This window comes from Stegodyphus dumicola, chromosome 11 (genome assembly GCF_044657685.1).
Source record: "Stegodyphus dumicola isolate Sdum_Otavi_A_Nest chromosome 11, ASM4465768v1".
Taxonomy (NCBI): Eukaryota; Metazoa; Arthropoda; class Arachnida; order Araneae; family Eresidae; genus Stegodyphus; species Stegodyphus dumicola.
This window is the reverse complement of record NC_140778.1, coordinates 106514779-106536626: the sequence shown is the minus strand read 5'-3', so window position 1 is coordinate 106536626 and position 21848 is coordinate 106514779. Positions and strand designations below refer to the sequence as shown.

The window sequence follows — 21848 nt, the reverse complement described above, 5'->3', positions numbered from 1 at the left end:
TATATTATATATACTATATGTATATGTATATACACTCATGTCCATAAATTAAGGATAATGCAAAATCAGGCAAAGGAAGAGTTAATAGCAAAACAAATTTGACTTATTTGTAAAGCTTATTTATTAAACAAAAAGTAAAGAGCAAAAAAAGATGCTATATGTTTGATATTATTAAAAAATATAGCGATTTTTTCTCCCTGCAGCAAATTACAAAAAAAAGCTATTTACAAAAAACCAATATTACATGGTTGGTATGATTGTTAATACATTGTATGTCTCCCAGACGATGCAATACAGTCCGTACAACGCCTAGGCATGCTGAGCATCAAATTATCGATCTGATCTTGGGGGATATTGCACCACTGAAAAAGCATTGCTCTCCGAAGTTCCGGTAGACATGTAGGAGGAGGTTGACGGGCTGCAACTCGTCGGCCAAGCATGTCCCACACGTGCTCTACTAGATTCAAGTCAAAATCAGTCTTTCTGTCTAATTTTAATTAATTTAAAGTCTAATTTTTAACTGTAAAATTGCTCTTTTAAAGTTTTTTTTTAACTCAGGTTTATTTTAGGTTTTTCTGCATTTTACAATTTTTAATGAAGATGCTTTGAGTTTTTATGAATTTTTCGCCTTGCCGCGAAGGGAGAACTGAATTAATTAAATGAAAAATATATCTCTAATGAAATTCGGAGAAATGAGTTTTAAGGGCATGCAGTAAAAAATGTGTATAATTTAATAGGCCGTATAACGAAGTCATGTAGCGTCCACATCAGATTTTTTTCCAAAAGGAATTGTAAAATGGATTTCAGATGGGTTCAGAAGAGATATTTTCGTTACTTTTTCACGTCACTTTTTTTACGTAATATTCATAGTCATAGTTTTTGAAATTTATTGAATTAAATACAGGGTGTTTATAAAGTCCCGAACCCATTTTGATGTTTAGTAACTCATAAAATAACGAAGATATAAACAAACTTATGGCATTTATTGATGGAATAACTTAATGTTTTCCTTTTCAGGTTTGAATATCTTTAGTTTTGAAAATATCGTCTGCGCGTGTGGCTAATTTCTGATAATTTCATTTTCCAGTTTAAATATCTGTACTTTTCTAAATATCGTCTGCTTATTAATTGCATTTTTGTCTCTTTTGTTTTTGGCAACTATTGCAATGTTATGTTTACTTTTGATGTGTTTTTGTTCTAGTACTTTTGTATGTGATGTTTTATCCCAGAATTTATGCCAGAATTAAAAACTTACGTAGGTATATATGTATCTCACATAACTCAAAAGCGAGTAGCAGCAGAACCTTGGAATTTTGTCTATGTGGTTGCTATAACATATATTTAGTTGTGTACTCTCGTTTTCGTTGCGATCGGCAGCAACAAACGTAATACATTATAATAAAATGATTGAATTATGTTTTTCTTATGTTCAGGTTAAGGTTTTTATGCTTTTAATTAATCTGCATGCAATAGTTATAGAATTATCAACAATTTAAAAGTGGCACTAAGGACGCCTCCATTTATTCACGTTGAAAACTGTTAATAGAATAGTGAATAGCGTCAGCTTCTTTTTGCAGAGTGACCAAAAGTCAGCGCCAGACCAAAAATTAAATTTCACTTTTGTTCACCGAAAATTTTGTTTTCGTTCCCGCTGCTCGAATTGCTTGTTTTTGCGTAGAAACTCGACTGCATTTGGTATTTGAGATTTTTCTATATTTTACAGTTTTTAATGAAAATGCTTTGAGTTTTTATGTATTTTTGCCTTGCTGCGAAGTAAGAACTGAATTGGTTAAATGAAGTTCGAGGAAATAAGTTTAAATGCCATACAGCAATAAAAAAGGTTAAATGAAATGCAATAAAAACTGCGCATAATTTTATAGGCCGTTATGGGATGTCCACATCAGATATTTAAAAAATAATACCTAACAGCACATCAAATGATTTTTATTAATTTTACGGATGCAAGAAAGAATTTTATATTTTCTGCCATGTGTATAAAATGCTGTGTTTAAAAAATAAATAAATGAAAATGAAGTATAATAAAATAAATAAAATATACTCACACTGATTTACAATTTCTCTAGATAAGATATCGAAAACAACTCTAGTATTAATAGAAGCTATTAATCCACCTTCCAAAAGACATAGAACAGTTGCAAGCCTATACGATACTGTATTAGCCTTAATTCTGTAGCACTTCTCACCAATTCGTGACCATCCACGTGGACAATTTGTAACTAAAAGATATAAAACACAAAATTATACATAAAGTGATCAAAAATGACTGGGCACGTTTAGTTTTCGTAAAAAATATTAAAATGTTTATATACATAACAAACATAATAAAGTATAGTGGAATTCTTTTTACTTCCTTGTACGAAGTAAGAAGGTAGTATTCTAATCGCGAAAAGTTTCAGGCAGCGTATTTCAACGAAAATATCCATTTTGACCGCTATCGAATGAAATTTAACGATGTTTTTGAGTGATATCTGTACGTAAGGGCAGAATAAAAAAGACTCTTTTCCTCCAAAAATATTATAAAACTGCTTTAAAATGAATTCTGAAGAGAATTTTTCGTGGCGTCTGTACGAACGTATGTACGTACGTATCTCGCATAACTCAAAAACGAGTAGCCTCAGAACGTTGAAATTTTGTATATAGGATTGATAATACATGCAGATGTGCACCTCGTATTTTGGTTGCAATCAGCCGCACCAAAAGTATATATATATATATATATATATATATATAAATGTTGTATGATCTTAAATCCATTTAGTGCGAATACAAGTTATTACTACTTGCGCAATTGCTGCAAAGTTAGTTAATAATAATTTATTTCCTAAACAGTATTGATTAATGGATTATATTATCTCCTAAGTTTAATTAAAGTAGAATTATTAAGTTTAATTAAAGTAGAATTATTATATATATATATATATATATATATATCCATTCTATTATTCGGCTCAGTGATCTCAGTTTCTTTACGCTTATATGTTTGTAAATTGTACATTTTTTGCTTTAAAAATGAATGAATTATGTTGTTCTTATCTTCCGGTTAAGGTTTTTATGCTTTAGTAAATCTGTACGCAATATTTTTAGAATTATTTACAATTTTAAATAATAATTTTTTTTATGGCGGCCATTGCTTGTTTACATTTGAAACAGCAGAATAGTGGATTTGTTGCCAATCTAGAGAAACTTAGCTTCGCAACAACAAAGATAACGCCTTCATTTATTATTGCCAATTAAATCATGCTTAATCCTTTCTGGAATTTTTTCGAGGAAATAAGTTTTAAAATTTACTTCGTAATTTTTAATACAGATATTTTGAGTTTTTATGTATTTTTGCCTTGTCGCGAATTGCGAACTGAATTAATTGAATGAGAAATACTCAATCGTCTGTGAAAAACTGTTTCTTTTTTGTTTTGTTTGCTTAATCTCTTTTATACATCGTTCTAGCTTCATTATAGTATTTGAATAGAACATGTGGCAATGATTCAATAATTCTTTAACTTATAGAAATTTTGTGCATTCTGAGTTATAATTTGAACGAAATATAATACTGTTAAGGGAACCTAGCGCCAGAGTGTCGCTATGCTAAACAAATAGAGTGAATTTTAAAGAATGCATTTATTCTATTGTGGTCTATGCGCTGTCGGCGAAGTAGATTTAATTCAATCCAATAAGTTTAAATGAAATGGGGAAAAAATGCGTATAATTTAATATTCCGTTCAAGGAAGTCATGTAGTGTACACATCAGATTTTTTATGTTACGTATTGAGATGCCGTTCCGTTATCGGACCCGTAAAAAATCGACAAACTATTGTTGACGCCGATGATTCCAAAAATAATTATCGTTACCCTAATGGAAAGAAGGAAGCACAATAATAAATAACGACTCAAGAATATTATTTTAATTTAGATGAATGGATAATTTCATGTACTATATATTTTTATTAGAATCCATTAAAAAATAAAACTAAAAGTATAAAAGATTAAAAATCTGAAAGATTTCAGATTTTAACGGTTGCCCAACAGAGTTGTCTATAGTTTTTGACGCTGTCCCCAATCTCGTAGTCTAGCACTCTCTAGTTCACTCAATATTGCTAACCCACTTCTTTTTTATTCTTTTTAGATTTATTATTAAGCATCCTTTTCTTCGCACTTATGCCATATACATCCTTTGTCAGAAACTTTCCAGGACAAAGGTCGTAAAAAGTATAATACTGTATTTATCGAGTGCCTACGAAAACAAGAAAAAATCGAAAAAAAAAAAGGAAAAAGGTGTAGAGACATTAGGTTTTTTTTTTTTGGAAGCAGGCAGGATGAAAAATTAGCAATCGCCTTCGCCGGGAATGGAACCACGGACCTCTGGAATACCGGCCCAGCGTACAGACCACTACACCACGAAGGCACGCTAGGAAAGTGGGAGAAATACCTTATGAAGGAAAGAAATTTAAAAAAATAAAAAATCTGAGGGGTTTCAGGTTTTAAATTACGTCCACAGGGGCGTGTTTTTTTTTTTTTTTTTTTTTTTTTTTTTTTTTTTTTTTAAGTCCAAAGGGATTTGAATCCCGAAGGACTATTAGTTTCGTTTTGGCATTTTGCGTCGGACACATAAATGTCGGTTCACTTTTCAAACTGTTGCCACAAAATGTTAGAGTCCTGCATTATATTTGAAGAAATTAAATAATGAAAAATCTGCATAAATGTATGTATATTTCTCGTATTGTGATAAAACAACGGTACATAGTGTCATCGAATTTTGAATAACGTAATCCTCCAACGAATATGAGCATGTGGAAGACCAAATTTGAAATTTGAAATTTGTTTTATGATCGATTTCCTATTTTTTAAAACTTTGACGAATTTTTGATTAACAAACTCAAGGATTTCAAAGCGAGCAATGGCAACGTTGTGCAGAAAAAACATTTTTATCTCCAGCGCGCGAGTCTCTGTATCGGAAATTCTAAGGATATGCTCGTTTTAAAACTATTTTGCGATATTGCTGTTGCACTGGATCTTATGGTTTAAGTGCGAGGAACATGATATTTAATAAAGAAAGGTAACACACAAAATGTTAAAAAACGCCCCTTTGGACGTAATTTAAAATCTGAAACATTTCAGATTTTTATGTTTTATTTTTTTTATTTTTTTTTTTTTAATATTTCGTGTGTTACATATATTTATTAAATATCGCGTTCTTCGAACTTAAACCATAAAATTCAGTTCAACAGCAATATCGCAAAATAGTTTTAAAAAATGAGCATATCTTTAGAATTTCCGATACGGAGACTCGCGCGCTGGAGATAAAAATGTTTTTGCTGTACAACGTTGCCATTTCTCGCTTTGAAATCCTTCAGTTTGTTAATCAAAAATTCGTTAAAGTTTTACAAAATACGAAATCGATTATAAAACAAATTCCAAATCTCAAATTTGGTCTTCCACATGCCCATATTCGGAGAAGGATTATGTCATTCAAAATTCGATGGCTATAGGTACCGTAGTTTTATTACAATGCGAGAAATATACATACATTTATGCAGATTTTTCATTATTTAATTTTTCAAATATAACGCAGGACTCTAACATTTGGTGGCAACAGTTTGAAAAGTGATTTGCCATTTATAGTGACTCAATGCAAAATCGCAAAACGAAAGCAATACTCCTTCAGGGACAAAGCCCCTTTGGACACAATTTTTGACACAAATGCTGGGATCACTTCGGGCTTTATCCAATAGTTTAGCAAAAATTATTCGTCTTTCCTCTTTTTGTTATGTGTTAATGAGTGAGGGACGACTCTTGCATTAAGTTTCCGTTTTCCCAAATCTTCAAGTAAAACCTTATGAAACAAATCACGATTAGAATTCAGTTCTTCTGATATCATACGCACAGTTAAAATTCGACCGCCTCATCCGCGACCATGAGCGCAAACACGCATGCACCATTTGGACCTAATTATTCTCAAAATAGGGTGGAAGGATAGGGACTTTCTTTCCCTCCAGCATAGCTCTTTCCCGAGAAGAGAAGATCTTTCACATTGCAGCAAGTAATATCGCCCCTTTTGGACAAGTCTATGTGTTTTGGCAGAACGCCAACCAGGGTTGCGCTATAGACGGTCGAACTATACACGACGGTCTTCTTGCAATAACTGCCTTAACTCCACGTTTGCATCGGTATGTGCTATGGACTGGCGACTAGCTCTGGTATCGTCTTGCACTGCATCTCTGCTTTCACGAAACCTTTAGTACCACTCGAAAACACGACTTCTTGTAAGTGTTCGCCTGCATATGCTTACTTAATCATAGTCCACGTTTCACTGAGGGTTTTTCTGAGATTAACGTAGAACTTTATGTTCACTCTTTGCTCACAATCAGCATCCATTGTGTTTAGCGAGTGCGACAACGATCCGAGCAATGTGATACTAAGTATACTTCCGCGCAAACATTCCATGTAGTAAGTTTGCGTGGAAACATAGTCATGGTCATGTCAAGAAAGAATACATACCAAGTAACATATAAACAACATTTTTCCTTTTTAATACTGCAAACTCAGAAATTTAAAAAAAAAAAAACAAAAAAAAAATTGTCCTGGAACTGTTCTGACAAAGGGTGTACAATTCAACAGCAAAAAAAGTAGCGTAGCGGAATACATTTAGAATACAGGATGCAGGTATTAAAGTATTGACATACATTTTTCTGTTTTTCTTCAGTCTTTTCTCTTCATCATATCAATGCTCAGTTTTCTTACTCTAGGTGAAGGAAATTATGTTCTTTGCAAATCCTTTTTCTTATATTTTTATTATTAATGTTTTGTGTGTTTACTTTATTTATTAAATATCGTGTCCTTGACGCTTACGCCAAATAAAATTCAGTTCAACAGCAAAATCGCAAAATGTTTAAACAAGTATATCTTTAGATATAATTTTCTTAGTTATATGTAACTAAAATTAAATTCGAGAAGATGCTAACAAAAGAAGATTTTAAATCAAAATTATCCATAGTTTATAAGAATAAAATAACTGTTTAAGTTTAGAAGAATGAAGAAATTGTTCTTTTGTGTGAGGAAAAACTAAAGCATTCAACTAATCATCTGCCAATAAATGGCAACACAGGATGCATGCATTTACTTTTATTTATTCTGCAGTCACATTACAAGGGAAATAAATATAGCAATCTGAAAATTTAAGTTCTCGCAAGGACAAAAGGGAATAGAGGAATTTTCAAAACAAATTTATTGCAGCTCTGTGATATATACCCATAGAAACTATATTTTGAATTAGCATAAGTATTTTCTCCCACATCTGGTATTACAAATCAGGTTATTTACTTTCAAACTGGGAATTCGATACCTACGTATTTTCCCGTCGACCGACAAAAAAAAATTGTCGCCAACCAGTGCGATTTTACGTCACACGTGACGTCACAACCCAATCATAAGGTCTTTGCCTTGGTTTGATGTAACTGATTAATTTTCGATAAACCAGTTTGAAAGTATTCGATCCGCTACGTTTGATTTACAATTACTTGTGTTCTGCTCTTAGTAGATAGATGGGTGCTATCGTCGTGGCAAAACGATTCAGTTAATCCTTGTAAGTCTGCATGTTTAGACACATAACTTGCATCATCAAAAGGGCGAAAATCTTGTAACGCCTTTCTTGAATATGTATAATTCTACCGTTCTATAAGTATTGTATTGTGTGTCATCCTAATAAATGTTGTGTATGAACGTTACTAAAGACTTGGAACCATTTACCCACCACCTGTAACCACACCTCTGGAAACTTTGAGGTACATCATGATCGCTCAGTTTGAGACCCACAAAACCAATGAAATACGAGATACAGAATTCGAACATAATTTAATCACCAATATACTCATTTTATAATTCGATACTGCTATACGTGCTCGAAACGTGAAAGCCTCCAGGGTTTGGCAAAATGGCGCAGTAAAAAAACGTTATAGAACTGCGTGACCAGTATTCGGTTGACGGCAAAAATTCTGATTAGTCCATTTCATTCGTATTCGTGTGACGTTAATTTGACTGCTTAGAAGGAAAAATTATTGTTGCAAGAAAAAAAAATGACTGTTACGACAACTAAATTCATTCCATTAATTAAGTTGAATTGCACATTTTTCGCTGTTAAGTTCTCTTTCTTCAGCAATTAATTCTTGTAAAATATGATCAATAATATCTACATCACATTCATTACCACTGCATTTTATTCATCCAAATCATAATCCGACTGTGCTATACTATTTAAATTTTTCTTTCTGAAAAATCACGGCTGTTCCTCATCGCTACTATCCGAACTTTTGTAAAACATTTCAAATAAATAGGGTAACAATTTAACACAAAAGATGTTTACAGTTCTTCACTACAGAAGAAATAGTTGAAAAATAAGAAACGATTTTCGAATCTCACAATTCGGAATCTGATAATTCAATGTATTTTTTCGTTCGCGTTACATTACACAGAAAAATACAACAATTTCGTATATAATCGCACTAATATCATCTATCTACGTAAAATTAGTAAAAATGTAAAGTATTGAAAAATCCAGTAATTATCTGAACACTCACAAAATAAAAATTAGGAGTAATATTTTTAATTTATTGTTTAATTTAATCTGGTTTTGGATAATAAATGCTGCGCTGTATGTTTATTTTCTTTTGATATTATTATTATGGGATAGAGGGAATACATATTTTCATAAATATCAAGAAGTCTTTGATATGCATAAATAAAGTATTTCGTTAAAGAGTGCGTTCATCAAATAAATAATAACTCAATGTTTATTGGCATAAACTTCTTTTGTATGTTCATTTAATTGACATCTAAAATAAAGATAACTCTATTTAATTTATGAATATAAAATATAAACAAAAATATTGTAAGTGTAATTCATTTTCAGGGCACAGGATTTGGAAACCATTTTTTATGGTTTATTAATTTTAGTTTGTATAACATACAGATGCGTCTGAACTAAAACAAATTCATTCATTGTATCATTGACGCCCTGTTTCGAAACAACTATATATATTCTAATTTTTTGCTACTCTCTCGTGGCTCTTGATAACTGATGTAGGTTTTTACTTTCGTGATGCATTACTATTAGTATACATATGATAGAACAAATACATGCACTTTATTGGTGTTGCTTGCGCGGGAAATACATGTGAAACCGGAACAAAGATGAAATTAGAGACATTGCAAAATCAGGAAGAATAGCATACACAGCGAATTAAGTCATGCAGACGATTTTTACTTATTTGTTATTAAATGTCAAATATCCTTCTTTTTTTAACCGCAATTCGGCTTACGGCTGTCATTTATATTTAATTTTACAGCATTTCGTAACATGGAACATTCGCAAGTGTGCTTTTACCTTCATATTTGTAATCTAAACAAAAGAAAATATAAAAATTCAAGTTTTACATAGGATAGTAGTATATAGCAACTTTACTTTCGGGGATGTTTTATGGATAAAGAGGAAATGTTTTCAAAAAATATTAAAACAGATGATAAATCTGTTTAATATTTTTTAAAATAAACAGAGGAAGTAAGAATATTTCTTTTCATGAGCTCACCAAACTATTTTAGGTATCTTGAGTAGTTAAATTTGAGGTACTGTAAAACATGGGGTGTACTGTCGTAAACCACATAACCTAGACACACTTTGGGATGAGATTCAAGCTGTGTGCTTAATACCCCATTTCACACTTTGGTGCGAATTTTGGAATCACTTGTGACTTCGTACGCAGAAATGTGTCTATGTTGAAGGCAACAATTTTGAACATTTACTTTAAACACCATTTGGAACACTCAGTTTGACCAGAAACTACACTTATTTTTTCAAACTGGATTATAGCCTTATTTTTTTCCAGAAATTTAACCTTGTAGGTTTGAAAATAAATTTTCAATGGCATTTCAAAGCGCTTATACATTTTCTGATGCACTCTGTGTAAAATATCCGTTCATTATGAGTATTAAAATTACGCAAGTTTCTTTGCTATTAGGCAAGTTTAAGTAATGTCCATTTGGTAATAATAATAATGTTTTCCCCTGAAAGCACATATCTTGGTGTATTTTTTCATCGAAGCACTCATAACATTGATCATGTTATACTTGCAAATATATAGCAAGTTTTTATGTTCTCTTATTATATGTTTCTATTACCAATTTTTTTGAGAAATGAAAATATTGCTGTCAGCACTATCTTTTCACCACACAGAGGTAGCCTTCGTGAATTACTTTTTTAATTAATTTGATTCGTATTCATATTATGCATGGAAAAAAACAATGAAAACTTCAAACTCGTAACCCGTTTATCTCAGGAAATACATGCTGTGGCAAATTGTACTGCAGCTTTAGCACTCCTCCATAGGTATCCCAAATTTATTAAAAGTTTGGTGAGTAATGATAATCAGAAATCAATGATATTACGAATAGGAAAGAAATGAGACTTTCTTTCAAAATTCAAATTTCAGGTCGGGCCATCATCCAAGGGCGATATTTAAAGATATCTTACGCTCTTTCTGTGCCAAATTAGTCTTCAGAAGATTTAGCAACCAGCAAATTTTACGTTCTCCAACTCCACATAGGTGTAATTATCAAAACTAAACGAGCTTTAATCGCAATTCGAATCCAGTTTCATCAACGAGATAACTATATTCTTCAAACACCACAATAAGTACGTAGAACTTGTGATATTCAAGTGTCGCCAAATAGTCGTCATACTTGACGACTCTTCGAGGCTTCTCTCCAAATTTGGCGACAGAATAAGTCGCTAAAACCATTCTCAGCTTGGCGACATCTCACCAAATTACTAAAATACTATTTTCCGTCATAGCTTTTCTCTTTAGATTTTTCTCGCAAATACACTAACAGACAAATACACTAACATCATCTATATATGTACAAAATTTGTAACGGTACTATCTTTTTATTGTTACTATATGCCCTAGGTCTGTTTAAATTTTCCCTAAGTCCGGGGCAAACTGTAACAGACGAATAGTTTTGAAAAAAAGATTTCTTGTGCCGAAACCAACAAAACTATTGAATATTTATTTTATGCATTGACGAATGTATTACACAAACAGCAACTAATCAAGGAATCATAAATACATTAAAATATATAAATGCTTTTCCAAAAATTGTTACAACTAGCCTCAAGGTTCCCTACTCAAGAAAGGTCAAAAACAAGATAATCCTTTCTAATGCCAGAAATGTTTTCATGACGTAACGTATTAATAGAAGCAAATCTAAAAATAAGAATAGAAGCAATCTAAATCGCAGCTTACATACACCGTAATAATTTTATTTCCTAAAATGTCGAAATTTCTGTACTTAATTGTTAATTAAAATACTTCTTGTGCTAATATCAACGAAATTGCCGAATTTTTGAGTTGTACATATAATAAATGAATTGTTATCCTCCCCCCCCCCCGAAAAAAGAGAAGTTTAATCAAGGAATCCTAAATTTATTTTAAAATATAAATATTTTTTTTTTAGTCCAAAGAGGATTTGTCCCATAGTCCAATCCAATCATACAGGATTGGCTTGGACTATGAGAGTTGGATCTATGATTGGATTGACATCCCATAGTCATCCCATAGTCTGAATGTCCGTTTCACTTTTCAACCTGTTGCCACCAAATACTACACCAACTACCACTAGTATTATATTCCAAGAAAGTAAATAATGAAAAAATCTGCATAAATGTAAGCATGTTTCTCGCTTTGCGATAAAACAACGGTACCTGCAGCCATCCAGTTTTGAATAACGTAATCCTGCCGCGAATATTGGGCATCTGGAAGTCCAAGTTTGAAATTTGGAATTTGTTTTATTATCGATTTCATATTTTGTAAAACTTTAACGAATTTTTTATTAACAAACTCAAGGATTTCAAAGCGAGCAATGGCAACCTTGTACAGAAAAAACATCTTTATCTCCAGTGCGTTAGACAGTGTATCGGAAATTCTAAAGATATGCTCAATTTAAAATTATTTTGCGATATTGCTCTTGAACTGAAAATTATGGTTTAAGTTCAAAGAACCTTATATTTAATAAATGAAGGTAACACACAAAATGTTAAAAAAAAAAAAAAAAGGCCCACTTGGATGTAATTTAAAATACAAAATCTTTTTTTTTTTTTTTTTTTTTTTTTTTGGTTGTTGTTGTTGTTGTTGTTGTTGTTATACTAACCCCCAGCTTCCCTAATCTAGAAAGTTCCCTTTCCCTCCCAAATGGCAGGCTCTAGCACATGTGCATCTGGAAGTCCGAATTTTCTATTTCATATTTTGTAAACATTTAACGAATTTTTTATTAACAAACTTAAAGATTTGAAAGCGAGTAGTGGCAACACTGTCAGGAATAAAATATTTTTTCTCCAGCACGCCAGACTGTCCGGAATATTTTTTTTTTCCTTCAGTATGCGTGACTGTCTGTCGGAAATTCTTAAGATAAGCTATTTTTAAATATTTTGTGATTTTACTATTGAAACAAATTTTATGTGGCGTAAGCGCCAAGCGCAAGATATTTAATAAAGAAAGAAAACACGCAAAACTTTAAAAATAAAAAGACAAAAAAAATTCTTTGGAAAACCATCTTAGTAAGAAAACTGAACATTAATATAATGAACTGATAAAAGACTGAAAAAAATTTTCTTTTTTAATCTGAAAGGTTTCAGATTATAAATTACGTCCAAAGGGGTTTTCTTTTAACGTTTCGCTTGTTACCTTTATTTATTAACTATCGTGTTCAATGTACTCAAACTATTATAAAATTCAGTTCAACAGCAATGTCGCAAAATAATTTTAAAATGAGCCTATCTTTGGAATTTCCGATACACAGTTCCGCGCGCTGGAGATTGCTCGATTTCAAACCTTTGAGTCAAATCGCCGGAAGGAATGGAACCACGGACCTCTGGAATACCGGCCCAGCGTGCAGACCACTACACCACGAAGGCACGCTAGGAAAGCGGAAGAAATACCTTATAAAGGAAAGAGATTTTAAAAAATAGAGAGGTTTCAGGTTTTAAATTACGTCCACGGTTTTTTTTTTTTTTTTTTTTTTTTTTTTTTAAGCATTTCGTGTGTTACATTTATTTATTAAATATCACGTTCTTCGAACTTAAACCATAAAATTCAGTTCAACAGCAATATCGCAAAATAGTTTTAAAAAATGCGCATATCTTTAGAATTTCCGATACGGAGACTCGCGCGCTGGAGATAAAAATGTTTTTTCTGTACAACGTTGCCATTCCTCGCTTTGAAATCCTTCAGTTTGTTAATCAAAAATTCGTTAAAGTTTTACAAAATACGAAATCGAGAATAAAACAAATTCCAAATCTCAAATTTGCCTTCCACATGCCCATATTCGTAGGAGGAATACGTCATTCAAAATTCGATGGCTCTGTGTACCGTTGTTTTATCACAATGCGAGAAATATACATACATTCATGCAGATTTTTCATTATTTAATTTCTTCAAATATAATGCAGAACTCTAACATCTGGTGGCAACAGTTCGAAAAATGAAACGAACATTTATAGTGAAACAAAGCAAAATCGCAAAACGAAAACTGTATTGTTAAAAATTATTAAATCCGATTTTTTATGCACTCTCCCGGTACCTATGCTTTTGTTTAGGAAAGCTGCGTAATTATTAGGGAAAAAAATGACACTCTAAACTTATAAAAAAAATTACATAAAAAGCTTGACACCCGTGCATAAAAAATTGACCGAGCTATTTAATTCAAAAATTCGTTAAATTCAAAATTCAGGAATTTTGACACCATTTCCAAAAGCATATCTTAATAATTTCCGATAGACAGTCTCGAGCGCTGGCGATAAAAGTATTTTATCCCGTACAGTATGTTGCCACTCCTAGCTTTGAAATCATTGAGTTTCTTAATCAAAAATTTGTTAAAGTTTAAAAAATATGAAACAGATAGTAAAACAAGTTCGAAACTCAAGATTCGGGCTTCCAGGTGCCCATATTCGGGCGGAGGACTACGTTATTCAAAGTGTGGTGGCTCTAAGTGTCGTTGTTTTTTCACGGTGCGAGACACATGCACACATTTATGCAGATTCTTCATTATTTAAGTTATTTAAATATAATACAGAGCGGTAATATTTCGTGGCAACAATTTGAAAACTGATACAGCCGTTTATAGTGATTCGACGCAAAATACCGTTTCGAGACTAATAACCATTCTGGGTTAACGCGACTTAGAGCTAATAATTTGAGGTTGATTTTTGCCCTTAAATGCCATTCGATGCTACTTTGCGATTTATTAGTTTTGTAATTCTGTTACAATTTATAAAGCGAAGAATTTTAACATAAGCAATTTATAAATTTTGAAATGCTAAAAATGCATTATTAATATTCTTATAAAATTTGATTACTTTCGAATAATTACCTGATAATCATAAAAAAATTATTAAACTAGAAATAATCCAATTTTTACTTCCTTGTACGAAGTAAAAAGGATGTATTGTAATCGCGAAAAGTTTCAGGCAGCATATTTCAACGAAAATATCCCATTTTGACCTCTTTCAAATGCAATTTAACAATGCATTTCCATGATATATGTACGTAAGGACAGAATAAAACACTCTTTTCCTCCAAAAAAAATTATAAAACTGCTTTAAAATGAATTCTGAAGAGAATTTTTCGTGGCGTCTGTACGAACGTATGTACGTACGTACGTATTTCGCATAACTCAAAAACGAGTAATCTCAGAACGTTGAAATTTTGTATATAGGACGGCTATAACATGTAGATGTGCACCTCGTATTTTGGTTGCAATCGGCTGCACCAAACGTATATAAATATATTTATATATATATTCACTCTGTTACCCGGCTCAGTAACCTCAGTTTCTTTATTCTTATATGTTTGTAAATTGTACATTTTTTGCTTTAAAAATGATTCAATTATGTTGTTTTTATCTCCCGGTTAAGGGTTTTATGCCTTTAGTAAATCTGTATGCAATATTTTTAGAATTATCAACAATTTTAAAGTTGTTTAAGTGCCGCTAAGCCTAATTTGATGGCGGCCATTGCTCTTGTTTACATTTGAAACAGCTGAGTAACGGATTTGTTGCCAATCTAGAGAAACGTAGCTTCGCAACAACAAAGATAACGCCTTCATTTATTATTTAAATCATGCTTAATCCTTTCTGGAATTTTTTCGAGGAAATAAGCGTTTAAGATTTACTTCGTAATTTTTAATACAGATATTTTGAGTTTTTATGTTTTTTTTGCCTTCTCGCGAAGTGAAAACTGAATTAATTGAATGAGAAATACTCAATCGTCTGCGAAAAACTGTTTCTTTTTGTTTTGTTTGCTTAATTTCTTTTATACATCGTTCTAGCTTTATTATAGTATTTGAATAGAACATGTGGCAACGATTAGATAATTCTTTAAATGATATACATTTTGTGCATTGTGAGTTATAATATGAACGAAATATAATACTGTTAAGTGAACCTAGCGCCAGAGTGTCGCTATGGTAAACAAAATGAATTTTAAAGAATGCATTTATTCTATTGTGGTTTATGCGGTGTCGGCGAAGTAGGTTTAATTCAATCTAATAAGTTTAAATGAAATGCAAGAAAATATGCGTATAATTTAATATTCCGTACAAGGAAGTCATGTGGTGTACATATCAGATTTTTAATTTATGCAAAAATTGATACGTGTTAGATTTGTGCCAATAATATAGCCCGCTCATATTTTCTTGAATGCGAAAACTACAAGTTTCAGTGAATTAAATATATTTGAAACAAAAAACTGTATTGCGGAACGAATGAATATCGTCAACAACGCCCTCTACTGACGATTTAGGGAAAATAATCAGTTCGACGCGAACTGCAGACCTGAACTTTTATATTGTCTGAACTCACTCCCTAAACTTTAATTATTTTATGTGATTCCATGTTCTGTTTATTCTTTTCTGTATATTAATGTTAGGCGTTAATAAAATATGTTATTTAAAATTAACTCCTGAAAATGCTCCTAAAAATGCTCAGCATTTGATCTGTCGACACCAGAAATTTTTTAAACTGCTATTTTATTTTTTATTACATAAAAATGTAGACATTTTGCTCTTCAGTTTATGTACTGTCCCTAAATATAATCTCTAACTTTAAAATAAAGTATCTTAATTAATTCAGGGAGATTTATAATCCGCTCACCATATTCAAATCTTTTTATTAATATAAATTTTTGTTTTAATTTTAAAACAACTTTCTTGCAGTTATTACTCCTAGTTTTGTCTTCATTCATTTTTTTTTTTTTTTTTTTTTTTTTGTTCTAAAATTTTAAATCTCTTAAATTAAAAAATAGGAAGAAAATATACACGAAAATACATATGAAACAAAAAAATTCCAGTGGTCAGTGGTCAACCAAAAAGATGCTTTCGACTATGCGCAATGTAGAACGAATTGTACAAAGTAAACGTTAATACTAAACTTAAAGAGGCAATTCAGCGGTTTTTAGAGCATACTCGGACTTGCGCTTGTTTGTCTTTTACACAGTTATAGCATAGCGTGCGCCTGAGCACTGCCACGCACGGATAATCCTTAAACCGGATAATTCGCGCTCAGATAATCGAGAGTTCGCTGTATATTTAAATTAAGAATAATAATAATCGTAAATTATTACAATACTACGTATAATTATTAACATCGTAAAATTATTTATTATCATTAATTAATATTAATTATGTTTAATTAATAATAATAATAATAATAATTAATAATTATTTTATTAAATTATTATACATTATTATTTGTTTAATTATTATTAAAATTAATTAATTTATTTATTATTTGATTATTATTATTATTTTACAATAATTAATTATTATCGTAAAATTATTGCGATGATAAATAATCTCTAATTATACTAATTAAGTTAAGTTCTACAGTTTTCCATTTTTGACATTAAATGTTATTATGTTACGCCATTAGATATGCTAAGCCTCTTATAACCTGATACCTGAGAAAGTGCCAGTTCTAAGAGGTGTTGTTATTCCAACCTGCGAAAAATAATTAATCTCTAGAAATTAACTTTCAAGTTATATACTGAAATGATTTAAAAATTACTTAAGTACTTCCTTAATGCATAAGTAAGTCTTGTATCATTAATATGTTTAATAAATAATATTTCTAAAACTATATATTCTGTATTTCTAATACAGAATTACTAACTTCATTATATTTAATGTTTAATTTTAATTCAAATTATATATATCATCTTTCAAGTTCAAAAGTTTATTATAATGTACTGCTTTTTTACAAAGCCCTTATATGCGAGCTTTTGTTTTGATGTTAGAATTCTTTTAGCCTTGTATATATAAGTCATTTAATCTATAAACTCCAACAGACTGTGCGATTTAAAACAAAAAAAGCACATCTTCATAATTTAAATCTCCATTTAATATGCCTAAACGGCGTTACTTAAAATGCATTTAATTCATAATCTGTCTAATTTGTAATTTTTATGTACTTCTGTTTCTTCCATTTTTGTAAGAAAACATTATATTTGTACGAAATAAAAGGTATATTACGTACGTCGCCATGGAATTGTTTTCAGTTTTATAATATTTAATTATCTCTCTGATCCAGAAAACTTTATGATCATTTTAATGGCATTCTTATTTGCAAACTTCCGATTTCGTATTGTTACCTATCCTATCTGTGTAATTTTCTAAAATCAGAAATTAATAGTATTTAATTTTCTATATCGCAGATCTTTCAATATCTGAAAGTTTATAGCTTCTAATTTTTAATACAAAGACAAAATAAGTAAAATTACTGACAAACTCTGAGGTAAAAATAAAAATAGCTTTCTTGCGACAAACTGATTGCTGGATTGTGAAAACACAGACAAAATTGCCACTCCGACGAACGAAAGAATGATGGACAAATGGAGAGACATATTACTAAGCAGACGATACTAGAGTTTCCTAACCTGCTTGGTCGCGACATTCTGGTGTGCCACGAAACCGAGACATGTATTTCGCAAATTACATCGCGAGGATAGCACACAAAATACTTTTAAGTGTATGTTCGATGAGAAAACAAGTGATTAGATTTGTTAAAGAATTCTGTTGCGAAAACAAAATTTCTTAATCCTTAACGCCATTTCTTTTGCCTCGAATAGTCTGATTATATACAGTACTTTCGACGTTATAGGCTATTTAAAACCGATCTGTTGGATGAATAAAGGCGTATTTAAAAAAAGAAAAAAGTATTATCTGCTTCTAAAACTTTTTACTTCATTATCTCCTAATGAACATGGTGATTCCAAGTCTGAAATAAGTAATTAAAAATTTAAATGAAGTAATTTAACTGCTTTTATTGTTAAAAAATTATCTTTAATTTTTTCTCTTGTATACCCAAAAACTGCAACTATAATGACTTCCATTATTTCTTCTACTTTATTTTATTTTTTATATACTATATCTTTGTGGCAATGAACTGCATTGTTTCCAACTCGACGAGCGGAAATTCTGCTTCCAACATTGAGATAAATTTCTATAATAAGTTCCGAGAGAGTTTTATCTTTCTTCAACAAAACTAGTCGAACTGATGTTTTAATTTATTTATTTTTTTTTATTTATTTATTTTTTTTTCACAGTTCTTTTTGGCAAAGGATAAACCTTCCTTGAAACTTAATTATTTCTAATTCTTGTTATAACTTTGGCCCCTTCCGTTTTAGAATTAGTGAAAGTTTGGAATTATAAATTTCACATTTTGCTTTCATGTTCATGCATGACTGTTTTTAAAACTAACATTTTCAGGGTGACTTAATAACGATTTATAAAAGAATTTGTTGCTGAGTTACATTTCCGAATGGGATTACGAAGGGAGTAAAACTATATTTTTTTTAATTATCGTCGGTTTTTTTTAATTTAATTTTTTATTTTATTTTAAAGTTCATGTTATTAATTAAAAGCTTCGGATTTCAATGAAACCAGAGTATGCGAGATATAGTGTTCAAATGCAAACATTTCTCTCAACTTGCGTACGGCTTCTGAATATTATCTCCAACTTTAAAAGGAAATGTCTCGGTCAATTTTTGTAGTATCGGAATCAAATATTTTCCGTTTTATTTTTCAAAAGGAGTATAAAATTTAACTAAATATGAAGAGAGAGGAAATATTGATAACTGGATATCGTGAAAAAGGTTGTTAAGAATTGTTTCCTGTTTTCTACGTAATTTCTACAATAAAAATGTTCTGCGCCTGTTTATTAGACGTAAGACTACATCTACAAAATCTGTGCTGTGCAGAAATCACAAACTTTACCAAATGCTTGTAGCAGCTGTTTGCAAATATGATTGGTTTTCAAACTGTGTGAAGGCCGAAATGAAGCCAATATAATGTTTTTGTGTTATTTTAATTTAATGGATCTGGCAGCACACGTCATACGGAACACACGATAATCGCGGCGATCAGCGGAAGTTGGAGTTGGAGACCGCCATTATTCTGTGTGTTCTGATTGTGTTGTAAGCCGGTTATGCTGATAATCTAACATGTACTCCATGAATAAGAATGTTTATTTTAAGAACAAGAATGTTTATAAAGTTCTTATTGCGTGTGTAAGCAACATTAGAATATTTGAGTACAATCCTATAAATTTGGCATGTGAACTTCAATACTTTTGTTTTCAACTGCAAATTTCATTACTTTTGGTTTTTAAGTGTGATAAATTGCGATAATTGAGCACACAGATTCCTAAGAGTTCCGAGCCCACTTTTCGCAAAGCCCACTCCCGCTCTAAGTTTGGTTTTGCTTATTACGGGAAAGCCCACTAAGGCTATCTGCCTAAGGGAATACATGCCTTCGTGGAGGACCTTTTTGAGGGAAATTGACTCGTATAAACGTTACGTATGGGTAAAAACATGAAAACGCCCATGCAGCTAGCTCATTTGAATGAATTTGAACACATATTGGAACTATCAGTGCTCAGCGATTTAACCGTATGGCCGGTAGTATGCCTACCGCTTAAAGAATATAATATATATATAAGCAGAATGAAATTAAAGTAGAATTAAAACTTAAGCAAGAACTAGAAATTACATTACAAACTAAAATTTGCCAGATGAGTTTCGCGCCTCCTGCAGCAGACGACGCTTGATCATTCTGCTGCCACTAGCTTCAAAATTTTTGTAGCACGAGATGGACGGGTGCAGGTAGAATTTACAAGTAGAGGTCATAATAATGCAGAATTTCTTTGCTCCTGACGAAAAAGGGTGATGAGCATCACCCTTTAAATTAATAGAGTTTTATCCAAAATCTGACTATCCAAAATCAAACACAAGACTGTTGTTTTGACTAATTTAATATTTTTATTTAGGGTATTTCTCTTCTTTCTTTGCCATACGTTTTATATGAAGATTTTTCGTATTTACTTCGGAGAATGTTATATAAATCGTCAAAGAATTTTCATGAAACTATTAAGAGCATTTTATTTTAAAATATAACTGCTAGTCATACCCATGAACAAACGGTTAGCTATGTAAAAAGCATTACTGAAATACGTAGTTTCTATTATGAATTGGTAACACTCAACTATATAAAAATTACTGATAAAAAATATCTTACCACACCAATTAAGAGCAAAACTTGTGAAGGATAAAGAGGATAAGAATATGACTTAAGAGTTAAAAAAAAATTCAGGACTAAGTACTAGGTTTACCCCGGTTCTACTCCTGATGACTATATAAAATTTTCACGGTCTTTCTCATGTGTAAAGCAGATACAAGTTAGTTTGCTTTTGAAAGCCATTTAATAACGCGTCGTTTCCCATACGTTGATTGCTTAACAGAATAAGGTAAAGCAAGCGAAGGCTATCTGAGTCAGGGGAGGGAAACCTTCGTGGAGGATTTTGTAAAGAAAAGTGACTCTTCCCCTTACCTGGATCGAAAACCACCTAAGCACTCGTGCCATTTCCTTTCGCCGGAACTGAACTACAAACTTATAAGGACTGAGAAGTTCAACCTTAGTTTTCTTAACATATAAATATTATTTATTGCGGGAAAATTGTTACCTTTATTTATTAAATATCACGTTCTTCGCACTTAAACCGTGAAATTCAGTTCAAAAGCAATATCGCAAAATAGTTTTAAATTGAGCATATCTTTAGAATATCCGATACAGAGTATCGCGCTTTGGAGATAAAAACGTTTTTTCTTTACAAAGTTACCATTGCTCGCTTTGAAACCCTTGAGTTTGTTAATCAAAAATTAGTTAAAGTTTTACAAAATATGAAATCGATAATAAAACAAATTCCAAATTTCAAATTTGGGCTTCCACATGTCCATATTCGCAGGAAGATTACGTCATTCAAAATTCAATGGCTCTAGGTACCGTTGTTTTATCACAATGCGAGAAATATGCATACATTCATGCAGATTTTTCTTTATTTAATTTCTTCAAATATAATGCAGGACTCTAACATTTGGTGGCAACAGTTTGAAAAGTGAAACGGACATTTATAGTGAACCAACGCAAAATCGCAAAACGAAGACAATAGTCCTTCCTGGACTAAGCCTCTTTTGGACTAACAATAATCCCTCAGGGAGAAAGCTACTTTTGACTAACAAACAAAAAAAAAAAAAAAAAAAAAAAAAAAAAAAAAAAAAAAAAAATCAAATTGGTCTGCTTGTTTTCCATCGGAATAAATTCCATTAACTAAGGGGAAAAAAAGGAGAGAACGAGATCGAAAAAAAAAAAGGTTAGCCAAAAAAAAAAAAAAAGAATTAAATTAAAAGTCAAACAAGCTTGCAAATTGCAAATTAAAAAAAAAAAAAAAAACTGAAGGCT

General features: G+C 31.3%; 1 protein-coding gene across 4 annotated transcripts in view; it reads right to left on the bottom strand.

Annotated features, from left to right (window-relative positions):
• The window catches only part of LOC118190409 (macrophage mannose receptor 1-like), a 157105-nt gene that overhangs the window by 126718 nt on the left and 8539 nt on the right, over positions 1–21848 (bottom strand). For all 4 annotated transcript variants that reach the window (XM_035361106.2, XM_035361108.2, XM_035361107.2 and 1 more), the window contains exon 2: positions 2064–2237. In XM_035361106.2, coding sequence (XP_035216997.1) covers positions 2064–2237 — 174 coding nt within the window. The remainder of the gene's footprint in view (positions 1–2063; positions 2238–21848) is intronic.